General features: G+C 36.4%; 1 protein-coding gene across 1 annotated transcript in view; it reads right to left on the bottom strand.

Annotated features, from left to right (window-relative positions):
- The window catches only part of klf5l (Kruppel like factor 5 like), a 50733-nt gene extending 26716 nt beyond the window's left edge, over nucleotides 1–24017 (bottom strand). Inside the window, exon 1 of the mRNA XM_030155064.1 lies at nucleotides 23794–24017. Within this exon, the coding sequence (XP_030010924.1) occupies nucleotides 23794–23907 (114 nt within the window). The 5' untranslated portion in view covers nucleotides 23908–24017. The remainder of the gene's footprint in view (nucleotides 1–23793) is intronic.
- Nucleotides 24018–24720: the final 703 nt, after the last annotated feature.

Here is a 24720-nt window from a genome sequence, read left to right as displayed (position 1 = left end):
GGCTTTGGGCATGTTTTAGTGTCTATCAACCACAAACCGCAGAAATGCGATCTATAACAAATTGAAACGGCATTAACCTCCTCAGACCCAGCTATTGGTTTTCTGTCCACATTTGTGGACAAGAGTTTCAAAACTTTATACAAAAAAAAGAAACCTGTCCACCACAAAGGACATTCCATAAAAATTTTAAAAACTGCATCTGAAAAATCTGTTGCATCATGATGTTTCCAATATAGGGAACTTATTTAATAAAAAACAAAAAAACCTTGTACTTTGCTGACATTTCCTGGGTTTCAGGAGGTTTAATGGACGATCAAATGGTTAAGTTGTTTACGAAGACAATCCGTACATTTGTGTGTTTCTTTCATCACTGCTGCTCTTTTTTGCTGTGTTTACCTCCATCTGACCAATGATTCGAACAGAATTATGGGAGATTTCTCATGCCCCTTCATTTATAGTGTGATCCTGAAAAATCTCCGTTTGGAGGGTCAAACAGCCCCCTCCCCCTTAGCCCCTCCCCTCCGACTCATTAAGAATTGGGACACCCCTACCCCTTCACGTGAACACACAAAATGGAGGGGGAGGGGCCAAGGGGTGAAATGGGATTGGGCCAAACACTTGTATTATCAGTAACATTTAAACACCTTATGTTAAATGGGTTTAAATTTCAGCACCATTATTTTTTCATGATTTATGCATGGAATAAATGAATAAAAAGCAAATTATGTATATTAAAAAATTTCTTTGTGATGCATATATTTTATTGTATTTTTTACGTTTAATTCCCTGTACGGATGCACAGAATGCATTTGTGTAAAGCCCAAAAATTGTGCAATTAAATTCCACTGAAAAACTTGTATCTTATACAAACATGAATGTCATGTTTGTGTGTGAACATCATGTGGAAAATGAGCAGCAGGTTTTTCCAACAATGGAGGAATTAAAATCTAAATCCTGTGACAGTTGTTCCCACTTTGTTATTCTGACATTAAAATGCTGCTGTTAATCATATCTGACTAAACCGCACCCACAACTAAAGACCAGGCATATCGTCTGTTTTATTCTTCAGCTGGACTTGTGTGACAAATGTCAACGGTTTGAAAATTGTCCCTTTGTTGAATTTCAGACAGCAGTTATCGAGAAACAAGAATGGACGGAGATGAGTGTTTTTGTCCTCTGTTCAAACTGGAGGAATTATCTGATCTGATTCCTGATCAACTTGTGTGTGTTTGCTTTCATTCAGAGTCTATGAAGCAGACAGTCTCTCCTTTAGACATGCACATGCCATGAACTCTGCAGACCACACACTGCCAAACAAACCAAAGTACGCGCAGGTACATGCAAGAAAGACAAATTCACGGTCTATAAATGCTTCCAAAAAATGCAGACCACGCAGAAACCTTTAGTCCTGCAGAACTAAATCATGCACAGTGTCTACAAACATTCATTAGAAGGTGGAGAGTTCCCTTCATGGGTAGGGCAGCGGTTTTAGAAGCTTCAATAAGACAGAAAAAACAACAACACTGTTAAACCAAAACAAGGACTGAAGGCATGAGAAAGACGGTGAAACCTAAACACTGTCAGGTAAAAATAGACCTGTCAGACAACTCTGAACAGACATGACAACAGACGGATGGAGCAGGAGAAAGGGCAGATGGACGGAGGAGGAGGAAGGAGGGAGGGCAGCACCAGGACAAAAGAGGAAGAAAAGAAAAAGACCAAAACAGGGAGATATAAAAGACGACCAGAAAATATGAGCTTTTATTTTTGACAGAGAGAGAAAGATGGAATGCTTTGTTATGATACATATTGTATGTTCTTGTGACCTGATTTTTGAATGGAAACTGCAGTGTGTGTGACAGATAATTTGGTGCTGAAATAAAACTAGATTCAAAGCAAGGTTATTATCATTAACGAAAACTAACAAAATGACGAAAACTAGAATTGAAAAAAACATTTTTGTTAACTGAAACAATTAAAAATTATAATTAAAAGAAAAAAACGATAACTAACTGAAACTGTATTGTGTGTTTACAAATCTAACTAAAACGTAAATAAATTATGGATAAAATTCTCTTCGTTTTCGTCTTTTGTCAATGTTGGACTGATACAAAAGTGATTTATTTTGCTCGAGCAATTGTAGCTAGTGGCACCATACGACACTTGACGGTCTGTCACTTGTGTTCACTTGTGGTTTCCAGTCGTCTTCTGGTCCCCACTCTACCTGGAAACATGGACTAAAGTTGGGAGAAAGCAGCAGAGTCCTGTCTGGGATTTATTTGAATACAACGGAGAAGAAGAAAAAGATATGAAAAAAAAAAAAAACTAAACTAAAACTAAGCATTTAGAAAAACATGAAAACTAAAAAAAATTTGAAAACCTGCTCTAAAAACGAATTAAAACTAACTAAATTAGAGAAAAAAAAAGTCGAAACTAAATAAAACTAAACTATAATGAAAAATCCCAAACTATTTTAACTTTGATTCAAAGCGACAAATGATCAGAAAGCATCAGAAAGTCAAAATATAATCTGATCTGTACGACATCTTAACATAAAAGCAGAACCTTTTACTGGATCCAAAATGTGTTCAGACAGTTCAATGCATGTTAAAACTCTGGAATCATGACATCAGGAAGTCATTACACCTGAACTGTTGAGATGAGTAGAGACAGTTACTATAAACCGATTTAAAAAAAAAAAAAGAAGAAGAATAAGAGAGCAAATCTATCAATGTGTGAAGCTGAAACAAAAAGTATTTGGTATTTTTAACCAAAGTAGCTCATTTTAATAAATTGCTGGGCAGAACAAGTAATTCAAATACAGTTTCTTTCAGTGAAAATTAGATTCAAAAAATGACCATTCCTGCTTAAATTATGTCAAAATGATGGGGATTAGAGCTGAAACGATTAATTGACTCAAAGTGATCCCAAAAAAAATCATTCAACCACAGTTCTCCTGAATCAAAGCTTTGTTTCCTTCATTTCTCTGCTGTTAAACATTGGTTCCACTGTTGTGTTTCACACGGACGCTTATTGTGACAAAGAAGCTTCAATTCAGGAAAACTGCAATAGAATACTTCCTTTCGATCAATTCAAGTCGATTAATCGAATTGTGAATTTTTGCATTCGCTTCAAGCACCTAATCGATTAATCGTTTCAGCTCTAATTGGGATATGACTTTTTTAAAAGAAGAAATATTTCAGCCCTAGTAAAATTCTGAGTCAAAATCTAAATGAGAATCTATTTTGTTTCAGCAGTCCGCTGTCATTTCATTAGTATGAGCTGATGAAAACTAAAGCACAATAGCTGGACTTGTAGAATTGGAGCTGGTCTTCGTGAACTGCGTGAACCCCTGCTGCCCCTCCTCCTGAACACAACATTTGGGACAAATGACCTAACGAGGTGCTGATGTGTTGGAGGTCGTGTCCAGGGGCTGAACAGTAAACACAAAGGAGCTGAGGGTGTGCGTTTCAACACCCACATTCTGCAAAGCTGCTTCAATTGCCAGAACTGTCAACACTCACACACAAGATTGGACCAAATAGCTTTGAGAGGACACTCAATGGAACCATGCATTCCCTGACCCTAACCTAATTCCAACCACAAAACCAAATCCAAACTCTCCAACTGCCACCCGAGCAGGGGTGTCAACATGTGACCCGCGGGCCAAAACCGGCACGCCAAAGGTTCCAATCCGTGGAATGAATTTGTGAAGTGCAAAAATTCCACTAAAAGTATTAACAGTCCATGGTGTCAAACTTGTTTTAGTTCAGGTTCCAATGTGATCTAATAAAATAATAGCATAATCTATAAATAATTGACAACTACAAATTTTCTTCTTGATTTAATGTGGAAAAATAAAAAAACTATATAAATATATTTACAATTACAAACTATCCTATAACAATAAAATGTGAACAACCTGAAATGTCTGAAGAAAATTATGTGTAATTGTACCAATATTCTGCCTGTTCTTAAATGTTTGGTGCAATTATAGATCCACTGTGATCTGGAAGTTGTGTTAAAAATAAGCTGTGATTCACTTTTTTTGTGAAAGTTTGTAAATGGAAGTATTTTCACAATAAGGAAGAAAACAAAGAGGAAAAGTTGTCATTATTTATAGGTAATTATGATATTATTTTACTGGTCCTGCCACTGGAGATCAAACTGGTCTGTGGTTTGACACCCCTAGTACAAAAATGACACTATAGACAGTAAATACATTGTAAATAAATTATTAATAATTGTTTGTAGGACAATTAATCACAGGCTAAATTTTTAATACTGTCACAGCGCTACACCCAGCTAAACTGTAGATCAGGGCTGTCAAACTCACTTTAGTTCAGTTCCACATTCAGCCCAGTTTGATCTCCGAACCAGTAAAATAATAACAGTGAAAAAAGTAAAATTATATTATGATCAGGTTTACATCTACAAAGTTTCCTTAAAAATCTGAAAAACATGAACAACTTGAATTGTCTTAAGAAAAATAATTACAACTTTAACAATATTCTGCCTCGGTTTATTAGTTTATCATTGACACGTGCATTACAATCGCACAAAACATTTAGTAACAGGCAGAATATTGGTAAAATTGCAATTACTTTTCTTAAGACATTTCCGTTTGTTCATATTTGCTCAGGTTATTCACGTTTTTTTTGTAAAAGTATAGTTTGGTAATGTAAACATTTTCATATACTTTTACTTTTTTTACTGCAAAAAAAGAATTTGGGGTTGTCATTATTTATAGGTTATTCTGATAATATTTTACTGGTTCTGACCCACTTGAAATCTAATTGGACTGTATGTGTCTGTATGTGGAACCTGAATTAAAATGATTTTGACACCACTGATTGTTAATATCTTCAGTGTCATTTTTGCATTTCACAAATTCATCCCAGGGGCTGGATTGGACCTTTTGGCGGGCCGGATTTGGCCCCGGGCCACATGTTTGACACCTGTGCTATATTTAATCCGAACTAGCCCGTAGAAATGTAAATGTTCATTTTGACAACAGTGGAGGTTTCTAATGACACCTTTAGGGAAACTACAGGCTCGTCCATCAAATATGATGCAGACCTTCAACCACAGTGTGATGTTTTCAGTAAAAGTGTAAATCGTCAGTGGTGAGGACAGATTTGTGGAGGTTCTAAGTTCTCTGAGTGGGAGCAGTAAAATGCCAGCAGGGGATGAAGCCAAGGGCATGGGTGGGCTCCACCTGCACCAGCACAGGGCCTGTTTGTGTCCGCTCATGAAAGGCACACAAGGGCCCTCACACGGAACCAAACAGAGCTGCTGGTTTGATTTTCTGTTAGCCCCTCTGGAAATAGCAAAGACTTTAATTTCATCAAGTGCTCAGATTTCACTGATGACAAAGTGTGTACGAGTTCAACAGCAAACACATGATGGACGGACATTTTCGAGCCCGTAGGGACACACTGAGACAGCTTCCACGTATACACACAGACACACATGCATATCCAAACATGCAAAATAAGACAAACCCACGCAGTATGCTGACCACTGGTGCCTCCTCGTAAGGAAGATAATTAACACATCCATAGACAAAGCTGATTTAATGTATTGATGAGGCTTGAATAGAATTACAGTGCATACTTTTGGCCAAATACAGCAAAAAGAAAAAAAAAAAAAAAAAAAAAAAAAAAGGACCAATGGCTTTGTATCACATCAGCATCTTCTATCAAGAACCGAGGTGTAAGAAAATATCGGTATTGCAATATTTCACTTCACGATACTGTGTTGATATTAAAAAGTGCTGTATCTTAAAAAAGTATTTATTTAAATGTAGACATGGCGGAGGTTCCCTTTTGTTTTTCAAACTCTTTAATGTCTATATTCACATGGGTATTTTGGTCTGTTGTTTGTACTACAAAAGTACTATTGTGATATTGCAGGTCATAAATGTTTTTTAAATTGATAACGCCGTTTTGTTAAATAATGGATAATTCAAGCATCCTAAAAGCACTTTTTACTGTTTGAAACTGGCAAATGTTTGTTTGTTTTTATTAGGAATGCACAAAAATAATGTTCTGATGTTCAGGGACTGAAAACTATGGATTCTTTTTGCAATAGAATATAAACATTTAAGCAGAATCTTAAACTGTAATGTCTGTAAAATTTTCTTAATTTATTTACTTGTGTGTTTTTTTTGTACTGGTAAAGCTGCATGTTAAAACTTTATTTATCCAAATGCTACACTATTAAGTTTTTCCAGAAAGTAATCTTTTTAAAAAAGAAACAAAACAACAAAAATCGCCTTGTTAATAGTATCATGATATATGTCGATATATCGTATTGTGATCTGTATTGTATTGCCAGATTCTTGCCAATACACAGCCCTGATCAAGAATCAGTAACAACTTGAATATGCGAGGTTGTCAGGTTCTGTTGCTATGTTGAGATGCAGGAGATCAATCTCCCAATAGAAGTGGGCGGTACTTTCACTGGAGGAGAACTCAACTCAGTCAATCAAAGTCCATATGAGACTTCCTATCAGTGATCAATAGGAACTATACTGATATCTCTAGCCATTTCCATGTTATGAGCCATCAAATTATCGAACATTATAAGGAAAGGAAAATTTATATTTCAAAAATATAAATTTGTCAAAACTGAGTAGACTTTTGTAGACATTGTCCCCTGTAGGGATGTAACGAATACCAGTATAACGATAAACCGCGGTAAAATTTCCGAAGGTTAGTATCACCCTTTAAATTCTAATTATCATGATAACCGTGTTTGATTACCACACTTTGAAAATCGCAGTGATACTGCTCATTTCCTGGAGAAGCAGATCAGCCTAACATGTTTTAAAATCCTCATTCTTTCAGCATATTTTACATTTGTTCAGGAAAATATGATTGTGTTTCACTTTCTGTTTGTGTGTGTACAATAGTGGATATGTGTGACATTTAGAGCTGCAACTGATTAATCGACTCAAAGTGATCCAAAAAAATCATTCAACCACAATTCTCCTGAATCAAAGCTTTGTTTCCTTCATTTCTCAGCTTTTAAACATTGGTTCCACTGTTGTGTTTCACACAGACGCTTATTGTGATGCACAAAGACGCTTCAATTCAGGAAAACTGCAATAGAATATCTCCCTTCAGTCAAGTCAAGAGTCAATTAATGGAATCATGACTTTTTGCATTGACTTCAAGCACGTAATCGATTAATTAGTTGGAGCTCTAGTGGCACTGTGAATGATTTGGCATGGAAAATGCTCAAACAAACTCCTCTATGACCTGTCCAACTACTTTTTTTCCACACTAAAAAAAACACTCAGGAATCAAAATCTTTAATGCACATTTGTATCTTTGACGTTTACATGTTAATATTTGAACGTTTCTGCCAACAGAAAGTAGATTGTGCATGTTATTTCATCTGGGTTTTTTTTTTTTTTTTTTTTTTTTTTTAAATACAACTTTGTTACATTATTTCAGTGTGTGTATCAGTACTTTTTGAACATTTTGAGCACAGTTTCAACAATACCGTGATAATAATGATAACCGTGATTATTTTGGTCACAATAACTGTGATATGACATTTTCATATGGTAACATCCCTACGAGACAAATGCCATAAGAACTGCCGTGACGTACAACACCGTTTCATGAGTGCAGTCTGGTTAAGAAGTGCATGTTTGTCTTGTTGTTAAAATCTTGAGGCCAAGACAGAGTCAGTTAATAATTTGAGGATATGTATAACTGCTGTGGTATGAATCATTTGAGCTGATAATAAACAGTGTCTTATCAGCCATGTAAAGGTTTATGGGCTGGAGTGGGAGTTTCCACACTTCCGGGCTATAACATCCATCCTTAAAGAACCTGCAGATTTTTCTTTATCTATCATCTTACAAAGTAAACCCTCGTCAGTTAGAACACAACATCTGACTGTTTATTTGTGCCTTTAGTGAATCAACCACAACTATCTCTTCTATCCTCATCCACTTCTCCCCCCTCTAACCGTGACAGAAAAACAAGTCCAATCAAACGGTCCAGTCTTCGCTCCATTTTGCCCTTTATGGCTCTGTGGAATGCGCAGAGACCGGAGCCTTTTCGCCTTTGGATCGCCATAAAACCCACAGGACTGATAGTGTTGAGGCCCACTGGTCTACTCACCATGAACCAAAAGACCAGAAATCATGGTCAACAGAACAAAACAAAACCTTTGAAACTGTGATGGTGTTTTATGGCCACTGATAGAGTTAGAGATATGGACGCTTGTTATGACTTCACAAGACTAGAGCTTAAGCCAGGAGTCCAAAATGAACGCCTGTATTAATGTTTGAAAGACCAGAAAGATATGTGTAACACTTTGGAACAACTGTGTTGTGCTCAGAGTAAAGACATACCCATTTACATAATAATAATAATATAATTACATTTGCACTCTAAGTAATTGGTGCCTCATTAGGGGCTGAATGTTTGAATGGAATGCTCCATTTTATGACACAAAAATAAAGACAATGGTTTAGACAAACATAGGGATGTAACGATTACCGGTATAACGATAAACCGCGGTAAAATTCCCAACGGTTAGTATTACTGTTAAAATTCTACTTATCATGATAACCGTGTTTGATTACTGCACTTTCAGGGGAAAAAAACCCTATGTAAAGATGTGCTTTTATGTCAAATATTTGATAATAGTTTTAGTTTATTATTAGTTTATCTTTATATACCTAATATTTGGAACTAATATTCACTTTTAAAGTCTTTGAAAAGGTTTGTTAACATCTTTGTGTTATTTATACAATAAAGTATATAAATATAAATTTTTCAAATCAGATTTTATATTTTTTTGTGTTTTCTGGCCTTTTATGTTGATAGTAGGTTAAAGTGAAACAAAATAATAGACAGATGATATAGATGAAGTTGTGCTGAAAAAAGGTCCCAAACATGGGTATAATAAACATTTGTGTATATAGTATATAAAGGCAAAATCAAAAGGACTGAAAACGGACAAAATAGGCTCAGACCACAAAGGGTTAATATTTGAATGTTTCTGCAACAGAAGGTGCATTGTACCTATTATTTTATTTGTTTTTTTTTTTTTTAATTTTTTAATAGAACTTGGTTAAATTATTTCAGTGTGTGTATTAGTACTTTTTGAACATTTTGAGCACAATTTCAATAATACTGCGATAATAATGATAACCATGATCATTTTGGTCACAATAACCGTGATATGAAATTTTCATATTGTTACATCCCTAACCTAACAGTGGGTGTAGAGCACAGAATGCAGACACTATGCTGCAAACCTAATTAACGTTTGTGACATATCAGCAGTACCGTGTGTAAATAATTAACAGATACAACATCAGCTACTGCATATGCCCACAAAGGAGACAAACTAAAACCACTGTTTACCTGTGTAACGGTTGAAAAAAACAAAACTAGGACCAAAACTAGAAGCATTTTCAGAGACGCAAAACTCAACCATCACAAAAAATGCACCTGGAACTGAAACAAAACAGAATGTCAACATTTGATTTCATACAGTCTTTCATAATTTTTCCAGTTCTACAAATAACTTTTCCTCATGGTGCCTGTAAAAAAATAAAACCGACACTAAAACTGAAGAAAAACTCTATCCTGAGCTTGGAGTAGGTTAATCAACAAGATGACAGCCCAAAAAACTACACCATGGTTTGTCCAGGAGGCTCAGACGTAAAAGTTCAGTATGAGCTTGACGAGACAACACGCAACGAGTGAGTTTATCAGCAATTCTCTGAGCAGACGACACGGAAGTAACGCGCCGCATCCCTATGACGTCCAGGTACTGTAAAGTTGGTAGTATCCTGTAATGCAAACGGTCTCCTGAAATAGGACCTGGTACCAGAGTCGAGCCGATTCCATGTAGTGGAAACGTGGTATTACACATAACACACTGAAATCCCCCAAAAAAGACACCATTTGTTGAAAGACTATCAGCCTACATTGCATTAAGGTAAAGACATGCTTGTTTTCACATAATGTTAGATTATTATTTTTGCATTTTCTTTAAGTTTGTACAACATTGGGCACACAGGTGGAGGCTTTGGGGATGGTCCCTCAAGAAAATTTCATGTTTCTCAATAAAAATATAACATCACCTCACTTTGAGACCACTATCATGTCAAAAATCTGGAAAGGCAAGAGCTGAAAACAAATGATATCTACAGAGCTTAAAGCCAAACCTGCTAAAGCGAGACCAATAACAACAATTTAACCAGGAAGAAGTCAGTTCCGTATGATGTTCTCCACTGTTGGTTTGACTTTAATGGTAGGGAAACCCCTGTCTCGTGTATGTCTATATCTTTTTTCTCATCTGTCTTTGTTGTGCTGTGAGACACAAAACAAAAAGCAGGTTCTTGTCAAACTGGGCTTTGCGGTTGGTGGGTGCAGGTGCTTACTGGGGGTGGGGGCTTTTCCAGTCCTGCTATTGTTTTCCGTCTCCACCACAAAATGACATCAGCTTTTGTTTTGGTTCATGAGAGCAATTTTCACTGTTTTGCCAGACGAATGGAAGGTAAACAGTGGCATTAAAGCGTCATTTAACAGAATCTGAAGCTTGAAGAGATGACTTTGCAGACCACAGTCATTAGGAACCAGTGCAACATGACTGTCTGTGGATGGCAGATACTGTCGAGTGAAGAGTCCCAGCTGGGCATGAGGAGTGCACGGTGATGACATCAGCAGACAATACTATGTCAACATGAGACAACTCATAAATCACTGCTGGGCTTCTGAATCTGCAGGTTGATACGATGCATGTTCACAGCAGATGGAAAGACCCACATTTACTTCATGTCCAAAAAAGCCTCTTGCATTGAAATAATCAAGTAAAGTTAGGACCGCCAGAGTTAAAAGGTTCAATTCAGCAAAATACAAACTCTTATTTAGCTCCGACTAAGGGTGTTAGAAAAGATCAGTTCTGCAATATATCGCGATATTTAATTTCACAATACTGTATCGGTATTAAAAAGTTCTGGATCTATATTTTTTAGGTATTTATTCAAATGCAGATATGGCTGAGGTTCATTTTTGTTTTTCTTTTTTCTTTTATATCTTATTTATTATTATTTAACACTGTTTTATTAAATAATGGTTATTTGAATCATCCTCAAAGCACTTTTTACTGTCTGAGAGGCAGATGTTAGTTCCTTTGTTGGGACTGCACAAAAATAATATTCGCATGTTAGTTGTGAACTAATAGAATCTGAACATTTAAACAGGATCTTAAACTGTACTGTCTGTAAAACAGAATTTCAGTTTGAACACAGGGGCATTTTGTGATAGATCATTAGATCCTGTTGGGATCAAATAAAAATGTGTTTAGTATTTGTGCAGATTTCTGGTGTAATTCGCTTCTTCCAGGAAATAATCATTTTTTAAAAAGAAACAAAAATATTGCCTTTTTAACAGTATCATGATATGTTGTGATATATCATATCGTGATCCTAGTATTGATTTGTACCATATCGCTAGATTCTTGCCAATACACAGCCCTAGCTCTGACCCAAGGTTCGACTAGTTTTGGATTTTTCATTACAGTTTTGTTTTATTTAGTTTTGACTTTTTTTTTTCCTCTAATTCAGTTAGTTTTAACTAGTTTTTAGAGTAGGTTTGCTAGTTTTACTAGTTTTTGTTTTCTTCTAAATGCATAGTTTTAGTTTAGTTACCTTCACCAGGAGGTATTGTGATCACTTTGCTTTGTGTGTTTGCGTGTTTGTTAGCAAGATAACTTAAAAAGTTATGGAAGGATTTTCATCAGATTTTTTCAGGAAATGTTGATACTGGCACAAGTAAAAAAGGTTTACATTTTGGTGGTGATCGAGGGGGACAGATCTGTCCTGGTGGAGGTCTGCGCACCTTTTCTGGTTTTAGTTTAGTTTTAGTTTCTTCATTGTCTTTTCTCTTCTTCTCTGTCGTCGTATTCAAATAAATCCCAGACAGGACTCTGCTGCTTTCTCCCAACTTTAGTCTCCATGTTTCCAGGTAGAGTGGGGACCAGAAGACTACTCTAAATGACATGTGACGAGAAGTGTCGGACTGTGAAGTGTTGTATGGTGCCAGCAGCTAAAATTGCTCAAGTGAAATAAATCGATTTCGTATCAGTCCGACATTGACAAAGACGAAAACAAAGAGAATTTTATCCATAATTTTTATCTGTTTTAGTTAGCTTTATAGGCACACAATGTAGTTTCAGTTAGTTATTGTTTTTTCTTTTAATTCTAGTTTTTATTTCAGTTAACGAAAATGTTTTTTTCAATTCTAGTTTTCGTCCTTTTGTTTGTTTTCGTTAACGATAATAACCTTCCTCTGACCTCCCAATATTTTGTCATTTTTCAGAACAAAAAACACAAAATGTGACTGTGGTCTTGTCTGAATTATTATGGGAGACTGTGGCGAGCTGAGACTTGAGAGGAGACACTTGCTCAGATGCAAATCAGGCTGCATGTGTTTGTCCAGGAAAGTCAAATTATTAGTCAAACTAAAACCATTACAGCCTCTAGCTGCATGAAAAATGTCTGGCAGCAGCAAGAAGGTCAAAGACGGAGGAGTTTACGATGATTCACTTACTTTACAAGATCTGATCAAAACCACAATGTTAGAGGAAAAAAAAAAAATAGAAGCCACTGTTATGGTCCCATTGTGTAAAAGCATTGTGAAGATCCTCCAGGTCACTTTAAACCATATCTGAGTATTGATCTTTAGGAATCATTAGGCATGACTGGCTACACACTCTTGATCTGTACGCCACCGAGTTACTCTGTAACTTCTGCTGCCGACTCCGCTCAGTCTTTACAGGAAAACCTTTTAATGATGTAATAGCAAAAGAATCTGAAAATAAGTTTCATATCAGTTACTTATTCTGCCATTACTGCTCAGGTTCATGCTGAAATACTGCTGAAAAAAAGAAGATTTTTCTCATGGTTCAGAGCAAGGTTCTAATAGTTTTGGATTTTTCATTATAGTTTAGTTTTATTTAGTTTTGACCTTTTATTCTCTAATTCAGTTAGTTTTAATTCGTTTTTAGAGCAGGTTTGATAGTTTTTACTAGTTCTCATTTTTCTAAATGCTTAGTTTTAGTTTAGTTTTAGTATTCATTTTGGTTTTGTCCTATCTTTTCTCTTCTTCTCTATCGTCGTATTCAAATAAATCCCAGACAGGACTCTGCTGCTTCCTTCCAACTTTAGTCTCCATGTTTCCAGGTAGAGTGGGGACCAGAAGACGACTGGAAATCACAAGCGACCACAAGTGACGGATCGTGAAGTGTCGTACGGTGCCGCTAGCTAAAATTGCTAGAGTGAAATAAATCGCTTTTGTATCAATCCGACATTGACAGACAAAAACGAAGGGAATTTTATCCATAATTTTTTTATCCGTTTTAGTTTTGTAAACACACAATACAGTTTCAGTTAGTTATCGTTTTTTCTTTTAATTATAATTTTTTATTTATTTTTTCAATTCTAGTTTTCATCATTTCGTTAGTTTTCGTTAATGATAATAACCTTGGTTCAGAGGAATAATTTATATGACATTGCAAGAGGTGAAGCCTCACTCATTTCAGTGTGACTCAGATGATTTGAATGTGTAAAAGAACAGTTTGCTCATATGCAGCAACATCAAACCCAAGGAAAAGTAGCATGCACCGAAGCAGGAGATAATGATAACAGCTAAGGGGATCCTCCTCTTAATAATAACAATAATCCCACTGCTATTTAAATACAGGTTTGGGAATTCCCTCCACTGCTCTTTACATGATCAAAACAATTACAAAACCACTTTCCAGATCAACTGAGCGTTCACGTGTAAGCCCAGCTCAGACCGAAGACCCGATGACAGACGAGATGAGCTGAAAACATGTGGCTACTTGCAAAGCACATGTCTGTGACATTCTGAAAACCTGACAATTTACACCAATCCAACTGGACTAGACCGTAGGTTGACTTCCATTCTAACAGACAGCTATTTTTGAGGCTGGATATAATCTGGTGCTTAAAATATGAATGAGGAAAGCTGCATTTCTAGTAATAACAGAAGTGACTAAGACAGAGCGGTTCTATTATTTTGAAGAGTTGATGCCACTCCAGGACAACGGCCGATAACAGCTTCACTTCATGGTGACAGATGAGCTACAGCCCAGAAATACTGTAAAAACTGGGTCTTCTCCCTGTAAACGTTAATAATGGTTTGGTCTGAACTAGGACTGGGTAAAAAAAAAATCATTTGATCGATTTTGGATTGATTTCTTTTTAATTTTACGTAATCAATTAATGGTGGATGAGACTGATTTTTCAGAGCAGGATCGCGAGTAAATGACCCGGAAACCACCGACGTGGAAGCACCGTCGGCTCTGGCTCCTGAGCCCCTTGGTCGTGCTTGTGACGGTTCTGGCGCAGGAGGGACATGGAGGAAGGGTGGGGAAAACCTCTCTGCAGGAGGTCCTTCCGGCCTCAAACTGGAACCCGCAGTGCGGAGGAACTGGCCAGCAGAGGCGGGTCGCAGAAGCCCGTCATTCTAGAAATATTAACTTGGATCACCTGTGGCTGAGGGTGGAGTTAGAGGAATAATTAAGTGGAAATCACAAAGCTCCACCCACTCACCCTCCCCCTCCAGTGAGTTTCTTGTACCAAGGGCCCAACGTGATTCTGTTTCGGGGGGGGGGCAAACTGGTGTCAGTGCCCCAGGGTGACAGTAATGTGCTTTAAGGCTGGAAGCAGCAGGTATAAAACAGAATAAAGATGAGACAGAAGTCTGTTCTGGTCCAGTGGAGAAACATGGACATGTTTGTGTTCATTATTTGAGAGCAGATTCATCTGTTTACTGCTGAAATGTCATATTTATTTCCTTTCTAATATCAATATTGATTCTGTGTTGCATGGCTGCAGTAGTCAAATAATCAAGTTACAACTCAAAATTGTACTTTGGTATCATTAAATGAATCTGAATCAATCAATTAATACTGAATTGAACTGCAATTAATAGATTCAGAACCTTATGAATCAAAATCAAATCGATTAAGGAAATTGGCCATGATACCCAGCCCTAGTCTGAACTGGATTTAATCAGGTCTGTACCAGAAACCGGAAATCCCCTTTCATTGTCTCACGATTGTCATATTACTTTCAGCAAATTAGTTAACAGGATGGACAAACCAATTTACATCTCCTGAATAACACTTCTATACCCTTAGTAGAGCTGTTTATCAGCAAGAATCTGGCGATATGATACAAATCACAATACTAGGATCACGATATATCATGACACTGTTAACTAGGGCTGTGTATTGGCAAGAATCTGGCGATATGATATAAATCATAATTCTAGGTCCATGATACAATATATCACGATATATCATGACACTGTTAACGAGGCAATGTTTTGTTTGTTTCTTTTTTTAAATGACTATTTCCTGGTAGAATTGAATTACACCAGAAATCTGCACAAATACTAAACACATTTTTATTCGATCAGAACAGGATCTAATGTTATATCACAAAATGTTCCTGTTTTCAAACTGAAATTCTGTTTTACAGACATTACGGTTTAAGATCCTGTTCAAATGTTCATATTCTATTAGCTCAGAACTAACATCAGAACATTATTTTTGTCCAATTCCAACAAAGGAACAAACATTATTTAATTAAAGAGTGTTAAATAATAATAAATAAAATATAAAAAAAAAAAACAAAAAAACAAAAATGAATCTCCACAATACCTGCATTTGAATAAATACCTAAAAATATCAATACAGTGTTATGAAATTAAATATCGCAATATATTGCAGAACCAATATTTTCTTACACCCCTAACACTTAGTAAAGAATCAACATTCCAATGCAACGGGCAGTCTGGATTTGGATTTGAAAAGGAAAAATGTTAAAGTTGTGGTTAAACATCATTAATATACTAAATCATTTTGTGGAGCAAAAAAAAAAAACCAACCTGTATTAAAGATGCCATTATATGTGATGGAATTAAAATGGCTTCCCATCACATCACATTACAGTAGATTAAGTCCCAAAGCCCATCAATAAACTCAAAGTCATGGGAAAAAACCACTTCTACAAATTTCTGGTCATACCACACTACCTTGTAGCATTATGTTTCGCAATACTATGTCATAAGTGTCATTGCAGTCTTCTTTTAAGTCTTGGATAATTGCATTCAGAAATATAAATAAAGGATTATCCACTAAGCAAAGTCATTTTTTACGCACCATCAGCCCGACAGACTGAAGGCGGTGGAGTGGTGGTGGGAGAATGCATGTGTGGGTTTGCCCTTAATCAGACAAGACTAACTGTAGTGTTTTTTTAGACAACACAGATTACAGATAACATTGCAAAATACGCTGTGTCTTAAGTGTTTGCCTTCTATTAACAAGCAATGTGGTTTTCTGATGGAATATGGACAGTGAAGTCCTGGATCACTTTTCATTTTTGCAGAAAGACTGTTGAGAAAAAAAAAAAACAAAAAACATCAGTCAGAGGTTAAATTAAACAAACTTGGAAATTGACAGCAGGGCTTCAGCTGTCTATAGCCTGTGGACAGACATTTTCTACCTGTGCTACTGTAAAATACCCAAATACCTGGAGAGGTGGCTGGAAGGAACTGCAGGGATTGGCCATAAAACTATCTTGTCATTTGAAAGGCTCTATAGTGTGTTGAATTCTTTCCATGACCCAGATAAATGGGATTTACAGATCTACAGTGTGTGTGCTTCAAGAGGCCACTTTTCACTTATGGAAATCTTATGGAAATCCTCCAAGCTCCATGTTAATATTGCCCTTGTTTTTGTTCAAAAATGTCAGCTTGTTCATGTTATTCCCATTTTTAAGGAAACTTTGTAGACATAACGGCTAAAATTCACTTAGAGGTCTTATTTCTGTCGTTGTGCATAAGAAATCAATCTCAGTGAATCCCCAAAGGAACTTTGTGTTGGTAAATGCAAGTTCTGCACATGTACAGAATTTCAGTTCCGTTCAACATGTTGATGCTCATATGAACTATGTTTTCAGCTCAAAAATGTCCAATTTCATCACAATTAATGCTATATTTTTATGTCACAAATGGCCAAGTTCTATTTGAACTGAATTTACCTGAAAAACAAATCTTCTATTCTTTTAGATTCCCCAGTTTTTCTTCCCAGATTCTCTCCTACATATCACATGTTTTATTTGTACAGGTTCAATCTGGAGTATGGTGCTGATCCATCCTGCTTCTGTTCCACCAATACATACATGAAGAATGGCACACAGCACTGTTTACATCAACAGTTTTGTAATAATATGCATTTTTATAAAGAAATAACAATTCCATATTGTTCTTTCCTCTTTAGTCTGATGCTAAACTATCCAATAAATAATAGTGCTCCTAGTTTTTGCACAGGGATCATTAGTGTAAACGCTGACATGGCTGCAGAGCATCAGTATGATGGGATCCACAACAACCATGTCACATCCGTCCACTGACACATTTAGTGTTTTTGTGTCAGCTGGGATTGTTTTAGAGCCACAATACCAACATTTATGAAGAAGAGCACAATTAGCAATAGGAAGTCTAGAAGTTTATTCCTAATAAAGTACTGGGACTGACCAGAGCATCATGGGTAATGTCACGTACGTCCACCAGCAAAAGTTTTCACATACACGTTCTATTCCAAAGCCAATATTTATGAAAATAGAGCTTCCACTGACAAAGAATATCAGTAGTCTGTGCACAAATGGATTAGCATTATTTACACACACTTCTATGCATTTATGACAACTTTTTTTTGACACAAATGGACACTCATTTGAACCCCTAAGTACATTTTAGCCGATGAACATCTTTATAATGTTACTTTACTTTTTTTCCACTGTTATTATTTTATGGGTTTGGCCCAGTTGAGATCATTTTAGGTCGAGTGTGGCCCCTGAACTAAAATGAGTTAAAACCCCTGATCTAGGACCATTCAACTGCACCACGCGGCAGTCAAACAAAGGCTGGCATGCGGCTTCGGTGTGATCGGCCTCGTCAGCCTTTCGCTGGAGCCGTGTGTTTCTCATGAAGTCGGCTTTTATCGTCCTGCCTTTTCGCCCCGAGGCGGTCTGTACAGATGCGGGCTCTGCTCAGACAGGTCGGGCAACATACTGGTGTCACGACACCAGTTGGCTTTAATCGCTCTTTAAACACCAACACAATGACACAAAGACATGTGGGAGGAAGAAAAGAGGGCAGATTTTTTTCAGAACCCACTGTGGGTCCGTCCCACCACGTTTGAAACCAAATTACTAGTGAAAAAAAAAAAGCAGTGATCAGGAGAGGACGGCGATAGTAAAAGAAAAATCTGTTTGATCATCCCCCTTGAACCGAGAACACCTCAGGTAAACTCTCTCAACTTGTGGCTGGTATGTGCTTGCCTTTGGGGGGTAACTATTTTACTTAACCAGACATTTCTTTTGTTCTCGACAAAGCTGCGGTTTGCGAAACACCGAAGCACGGCATGTTAGGAGCACAAAGAGAGGAAAAAGCAGCTGAATCATGGTCATTTTATTCGCAGTAACATGTTTCTCATATAAGTTTGAGTCTATATTTGCCAGTAAATGATTACCAGTGAAACCAGTGCTGTTGTTGAGCTGTTTTTTTCCCCCCATATTTCAGATATATTATATTATAATTCACCAAATCCCACAAGAACACAAACCAATCCATTCAGGCTATAAAAGACCTTTTCTGAGGATTACACTTTATGGCCGTCATTGTGTCCTACATTTTACTGCAGTGAGATAGACACAGATAGGACAGTGTGTTCATTTCAAGACACACAAGATGCAAGATAACGTATCAAAAGATTAAATATTTTAGAAAAAGCCTGTTAGTAAATACATCCACTTTTAAACAGGACAAAGGATGAGAACAGGCTGTGATTTCAGCCTCCAGCTCTTCATCATAATACCCATTTTAACCTAGTTATCACTGGAATAGGAAACATTTCCATTTAAATCCCAATGGCTATTATAAATGTTGACTTTTGGTCTTGGATAGGGATGTAACGATTACTGGTATGTCGATAAACTGCAGTAAAACTCCTGACGGTTAATATTACTGTTTTCGAATTGTTATTATTATAATTATTATTAAAAATTCTAATTATCATGATAACCGTGTTTGATTACTGCACTTTCAACACAAACTTGATCTGGAAAATGGACAATGGCCATTAGGTGCCATCTTTAATGCACATTTGTATTTTTGATGTTTACATGTTGATATTTGAATGTTTCTGCCAACAGAAAGTACATTGTGCCTATTATTTTATTTCGTGTTTTTTTTTTTTTCCCCCAAAATATAACTTGGTTAAATTCTTTCAGGTTGTGTATTAGTACTTTTTGAACATTTTGAGCACACGTCTACAATACCGTGATAATAATGATAACCGTGATAATTTTGGTCACAATAACTGTGATATGAAATTTTCATATCGTTACATCCCTAGTCTTGCATTATACTAAATGTTTCCAACAATGGTCACAACAATGAAAACTCTTTAAGTATTCTTCAACATATCAACCCATTTCATTTGTTCATGTGTCATATCGTTTGACTCCCAGTAACAGGACTTGAGGATATATCAAAAAATGTAATTACAAAATGTGAATGTACGACGGTGAACGCAACATCTTTTATGGATTGTTTTGAGAGACCCCTTCTGTACTGTATGTTCAACCAAAATTTAAAATCTAGTCATTAACAGGATATGAATGTAAAACTAAAGAAAGAAAATATCACGTCATTTTTACATCTTTGTTTTTTTTCTTTTTTTTTTTGACAAAACACTATATCACATAGCAAGTAAAGCCCTACGAAGCACTATTTTAACTGCTGCTGAAATGTTTTTCACATTGATAGATTGCACTTCTTCAGGTTAAAAGGCCAATAAAGTCTTTTCAAAACACAGCCAACATGTGACTGCTTTCATTCCATGTTTGCATAAAACATCTCCATTACAAGGCCGGCCCACTGGCTCTACAGCTCAGTGCTTTGTGTGGACGTTACTGCACCACATGATTAGAAAAGAGAGAACACGACGGGTACATCACATCCATTTAACGACACGCACTGACAAAACTAGGGAAAAGCTGAGGAATGTGTGTGATTTTCAAAGTTTCATGCATTTACATACAGAAAATTATCAACCTCTTCCTTGTCAGGGGTGTAAGAAAGTATTGGTATTGCACTATATCGCAATATTTCACTTCACAATACTGTATCAATATTAAAAAGTACTGTATCAATATTTTTAGGTATTTATTCAAATGCAGACATGGCTGAGGTTTATTTTAGTTTTTTTGTTTTTCAAGCTCTTTTATTTCTATATTCACATGGGTATTTTGTTCCGTTGTTTGCATACTACAATAGTACTACTGTGATATTGCAGGTCATAAATGTAATTTTTTGAAATTGATAACATTGTTTTGTTAAATATTGGATAATTCAAGCATCCTAAAAGCACTTTTTACTGTCTAAAAGAGACAAATGTTTATTGGGAATGCACAAAAATAATGTTCTGATGTTGGATGATTCAGGGACTGAACACTGTGTATTCTTTTCGCAACAGAATACAAACATTTCAGCAGGATATTAAACTGTAATGTCTGCAAAACATTATTTATTTATTGGTTTTTTGTACTGGTAAAGCCGCATTTTAAAACTTTATTTATCCAAATGCTGCACCATAAGTTTTTCCAGGAAATAATCTTTTAAAAAAAGACCAAAAAAAAAAGACAAAAAAAATAAAATCACCTCGTCAACAGCATCGTGATATATCACAATATATTGTATTGTGATCCTCGTATTGTGATTTGTATTGTATCGCCAGATTCTTGCCAATACACAGCCCTATTCCTTGTATGTCCATATTGTGTTATGAAAAAAAGCAAGCAACATTTTCAGCTTGTAATTAACGCTTCTTTCATCACTTCAAATGCTCAATACAACTGTCATTACAAACATCAGGGAAAACTCAGACTAATACACAATTCAGATTTCATCAACTCAAAAAGGTTCTTCACCTAGAATTAATGTTAAGACAAGTACAAACACAGCTAGAGGAAAATTAACCAGCATGAAGTTGCATCCAAACGACATCCACATCATGGTTCGAACATAAATCTTCCAGGACTTCTCCAGGTTTTTTCTTTCTTTTATACCTAAGGGAACCCTGGATGTTTTAAGGAACCCAGCAGATCTTGGGGTTTTACTCTGGTTGTTAACCAAACACCTGGCAGGACTCCAAAACCCAGCACGCATCTGAAGGCATCTGGTTTCTGCTGTGATCACGCAAAGGCCAACGTACAATTCACAGCCATTTAACTTTAATGCAGCTGTCATGTGTCTGCTGTTGTTTGTGTTTAACAAAGGCGACTACAAAATGATGCTGAAGCAAATGTTTCACGTGTTCCCTAGAATGAACCGATGAACCCTGCTACAGTCACTTCCTGAAGAAAGGATGCATGTCTAGCACCACATATATTTTTCATTGAGTTGCCAATTTGCCAAATTAATTCAATTTCAATATGCTTTTTCCAACATGCGATCAATGATCCAGTCCCATGAGCTAGCAGCTTCAAGTAAACACAGTCATCATGATGTGAGGAAACAGGCAGGAAACTGTGTGTTCCATACTTGTACGTGCATGATGATCAAAAATCGCAAAACTGGAGCTAAACCACGCTTTCATGTAAAAAAAAAAAAAAAAAAAGTATGTATGTTGTCAAACAGGCTACGGCAATTAACAACGTCCAGTAATAGGCTAGTTATTGCTTTCCCATAGATGTACTGTTTTTCTGTGACCACAAATCAGGGGGTCCAACTCATTTTAGTTCAGGGGCCACGTGAAAAAAAATTATATAAAATGATCATGATGTTTACATCTACAAAGTTTCCTAAAAAATCTGAACAACATGAACAACTGGAAATCTCTTAAGAAAAACAAGTTAAATTTTAACAATAGTCTGCCTCAGTTTATCATTTACACATGTACATTACAACTCAGATTGCAATTACAGATACACAAAACATTTAGGAACAGACAGAATATTGGTAAAATTGCATTTACTTCTCAGGTTATTCATATTTGTTCAGGTTATTCACACTTTTTGTAAAAGGAGAGTTTGATAATATACACATTTTCATGTAATTTAACTTTTTTACACCAAAACACAGAGGAGAATTTGGAGTTGTCATTAATTATAGGTTATTATAATGTTTTGCTGTATGTGTCTGTATATGTGTGTATGTGGAAACGGAATTTGACTGATTTTGACACCACTGATTGTCAATATCTTTAGTGCCATCAGAAATAAAATCCATCTCAGAGTTTCAGATGTTCACCACCAGAACCACAACCTGGTTAAAGACAAAACACAACTGTTCTCATCTGGAAATATTGTGTATATTGTGTGGGAGAGTGAGTGAATGAAAGCCTCATATATAAATGCAACACTGGATTATTGAATTGTATGGTATGACCGTCTTAAATTATGTATATTTTATACTTGTACTGCAATGTTGTGGAAGAGCCCGACTGGGGACTGGAGTTGAGAATTAACACCAGGGCTGTGTATTGGCAAGAATCTGGTGATACAATACAAATCACAATACTAGGATCATGATACAATACATCACAATATATCATGATACTGTTAAAAAGGCAATTTTGTTTATTTCTTTCTGTAAAATTACTATTTCCTTGAAGAATTGAATTACACCAGAAATCTGCACAAGTACTAAACACATTTTTATTTGATCACAACAGGATCTGATGCGATATCACAAAATGTTCCTGTGTTCAAACTGAAATTCTGTTTTACAGACATAACAGTTTCAGATCCTGTTCAAATGTTCAGATTCTATTGGTTCAGAACTAACATCAGAACAGTATTTTAGTTCAATCCGAACAAAGGAACTAATATTATTTAATAAAAGCGTGCTAAATATTAAAATAAAATAAATATAATATAATGAATAATCTAAAATAATAATAATATTAAATAATAATAAAAATAATAAATATTAAAAAATAATAAATAAAATATGAACAAAACAGAAAAACTAAAAAACAAAAATGAACCTCCATAATATCTGCATTTGAATAAATACCTAAAAACATTGATACAATACTTTTAATATCGATACAGTATCATGAAATTAAATATCACAAATAACTGCGAAACTGAAATTTTCTTACATCCTAATTAGCACTAGCTATAAACGCTATATGCATCACATCAGCTACAAACTTGTAACTATGTTTGACTGCACTGTCTCTGTGAAAGAAAGAAAGAAAGAAAGAAAGAAAGAAAGAAAGAAAGAAAGAAAGAAAGAAAGAAAAATTCCTCCCACGGGCCGGACTGGACCCTTTGGTGGGCTGGATGTGGGCCCCCGGGCCGCATGTTTGACGCCCCTGCCATAAATGAAAACATAAGCTACATTTGCATAATTGTAAGCTAGCTAGCTAACACTTGTTCGGGTGACTTTTCAGTGCTCCAAAGCCGGCTGCCAGGGGAACTTTATCTGGGATGTGAACCTTGTCCAGGTGTGTGTGGAGGACTTTAGCCCGGACCGGACCAGGTGAGCCCTCCCTCCCTCCCTCCCTTCTGTCTAATGTGGGCTTTGTTGACCCTAAACCCACCCAAACCACCTGCTAACAGCTCACACACTCAACTGCAGCTACAGAAGCTAGTTCCGGACTCCATGCTAGTCCTCCGGGTGTCAGTGAACCGGCACAGATTCTCACCGCGGGTTTGACGTCCTCGAACACGGCCTCCTCCGCCATCCTCACCGGCCTCAGCTGGGTGAACACCGCCCTTTCCTCTGTGGTGGTCATGGCCAGTCCAACTCCTGCTGCCATGGAAACAACTGCTGCAGAGGGGCTAAACTAAAGAACCTGCTGGAAGTAGACTCACACTATCATACACTGGCTTTGTGTTGGTGGACTCTCCTGTGTGTTCACCCCTCAGTCCTCCCTGTGTTCTGACTCACAGGTAGCTTTCACCTGAGCTCATGTATGGACCTGCTACCTGACGGACACGGCCTGCGCAGCGAACAGCCAATCACAGCCCACGGTGGGTCTATCCGTCCAATCAGGTGCGAGGAGGAAGGCGGACCTCACCTGTCGCAGCAGGAATAAAATCCCCACAGGCAGACAGACTGTTTTGGATTAAGTATAAGATCAATGTCGACCCTTTTTGCTCATTTTGTCATAATTCGGACGAAACATTAACTCATTTGTTTTGGGAATGTGCCCTTTGTCAAATTTTTTGGTGTGATATCAATCTTTTTTAAATAGAAAGCTAGATATTTCTTTTAACTTCAAAATTGAACATATTTTATTTGGTTTCTTTATTAATGATTTGCCTGTTCGGAAATTATTCTTAATCTCATTTCCTTATTCGCCAAATTTCATATACATACAAGCAAATTTGCCAATCAGAAACCCAGCTTTGTGGTCTTTAAATCGTATTTAAAATCCTACGTAGACACACTTTACTTTTGCACTAACCCTAAAGCTGTGAAGACTAAAGCCTTATGTGATGAATTTAAGTTGTAATTTATATATTTATTTTTATTTATTTATTTATTTTCTCTTCTTGTTTATTCCTTTACTTTTTTAATTTGATTTACTTACCTATTTATGTAATTGTATTTAATTTCTTCCTGCCTC

The sequence above is a fragment of the Sphaeramia orbicularis genome, chromosome 14 (assembly GCF_902148855.1).
Source record: "Sphaeramia orbicularis chromosome 14, fSphaOr1.1, whole genome shotgun sequence".
Taxonomy (NCBI): Eukaryota; Metazoa; Chordata; class Actinopteri; order Kurtiformes; family Apogonidae; genus Sphaeramia; species Sphaeramia orbicularis.
Note: the sequence above shows the minus strand (reverse complement) of the source record. Positions and strands in the feature narration are given on the sequence as shown.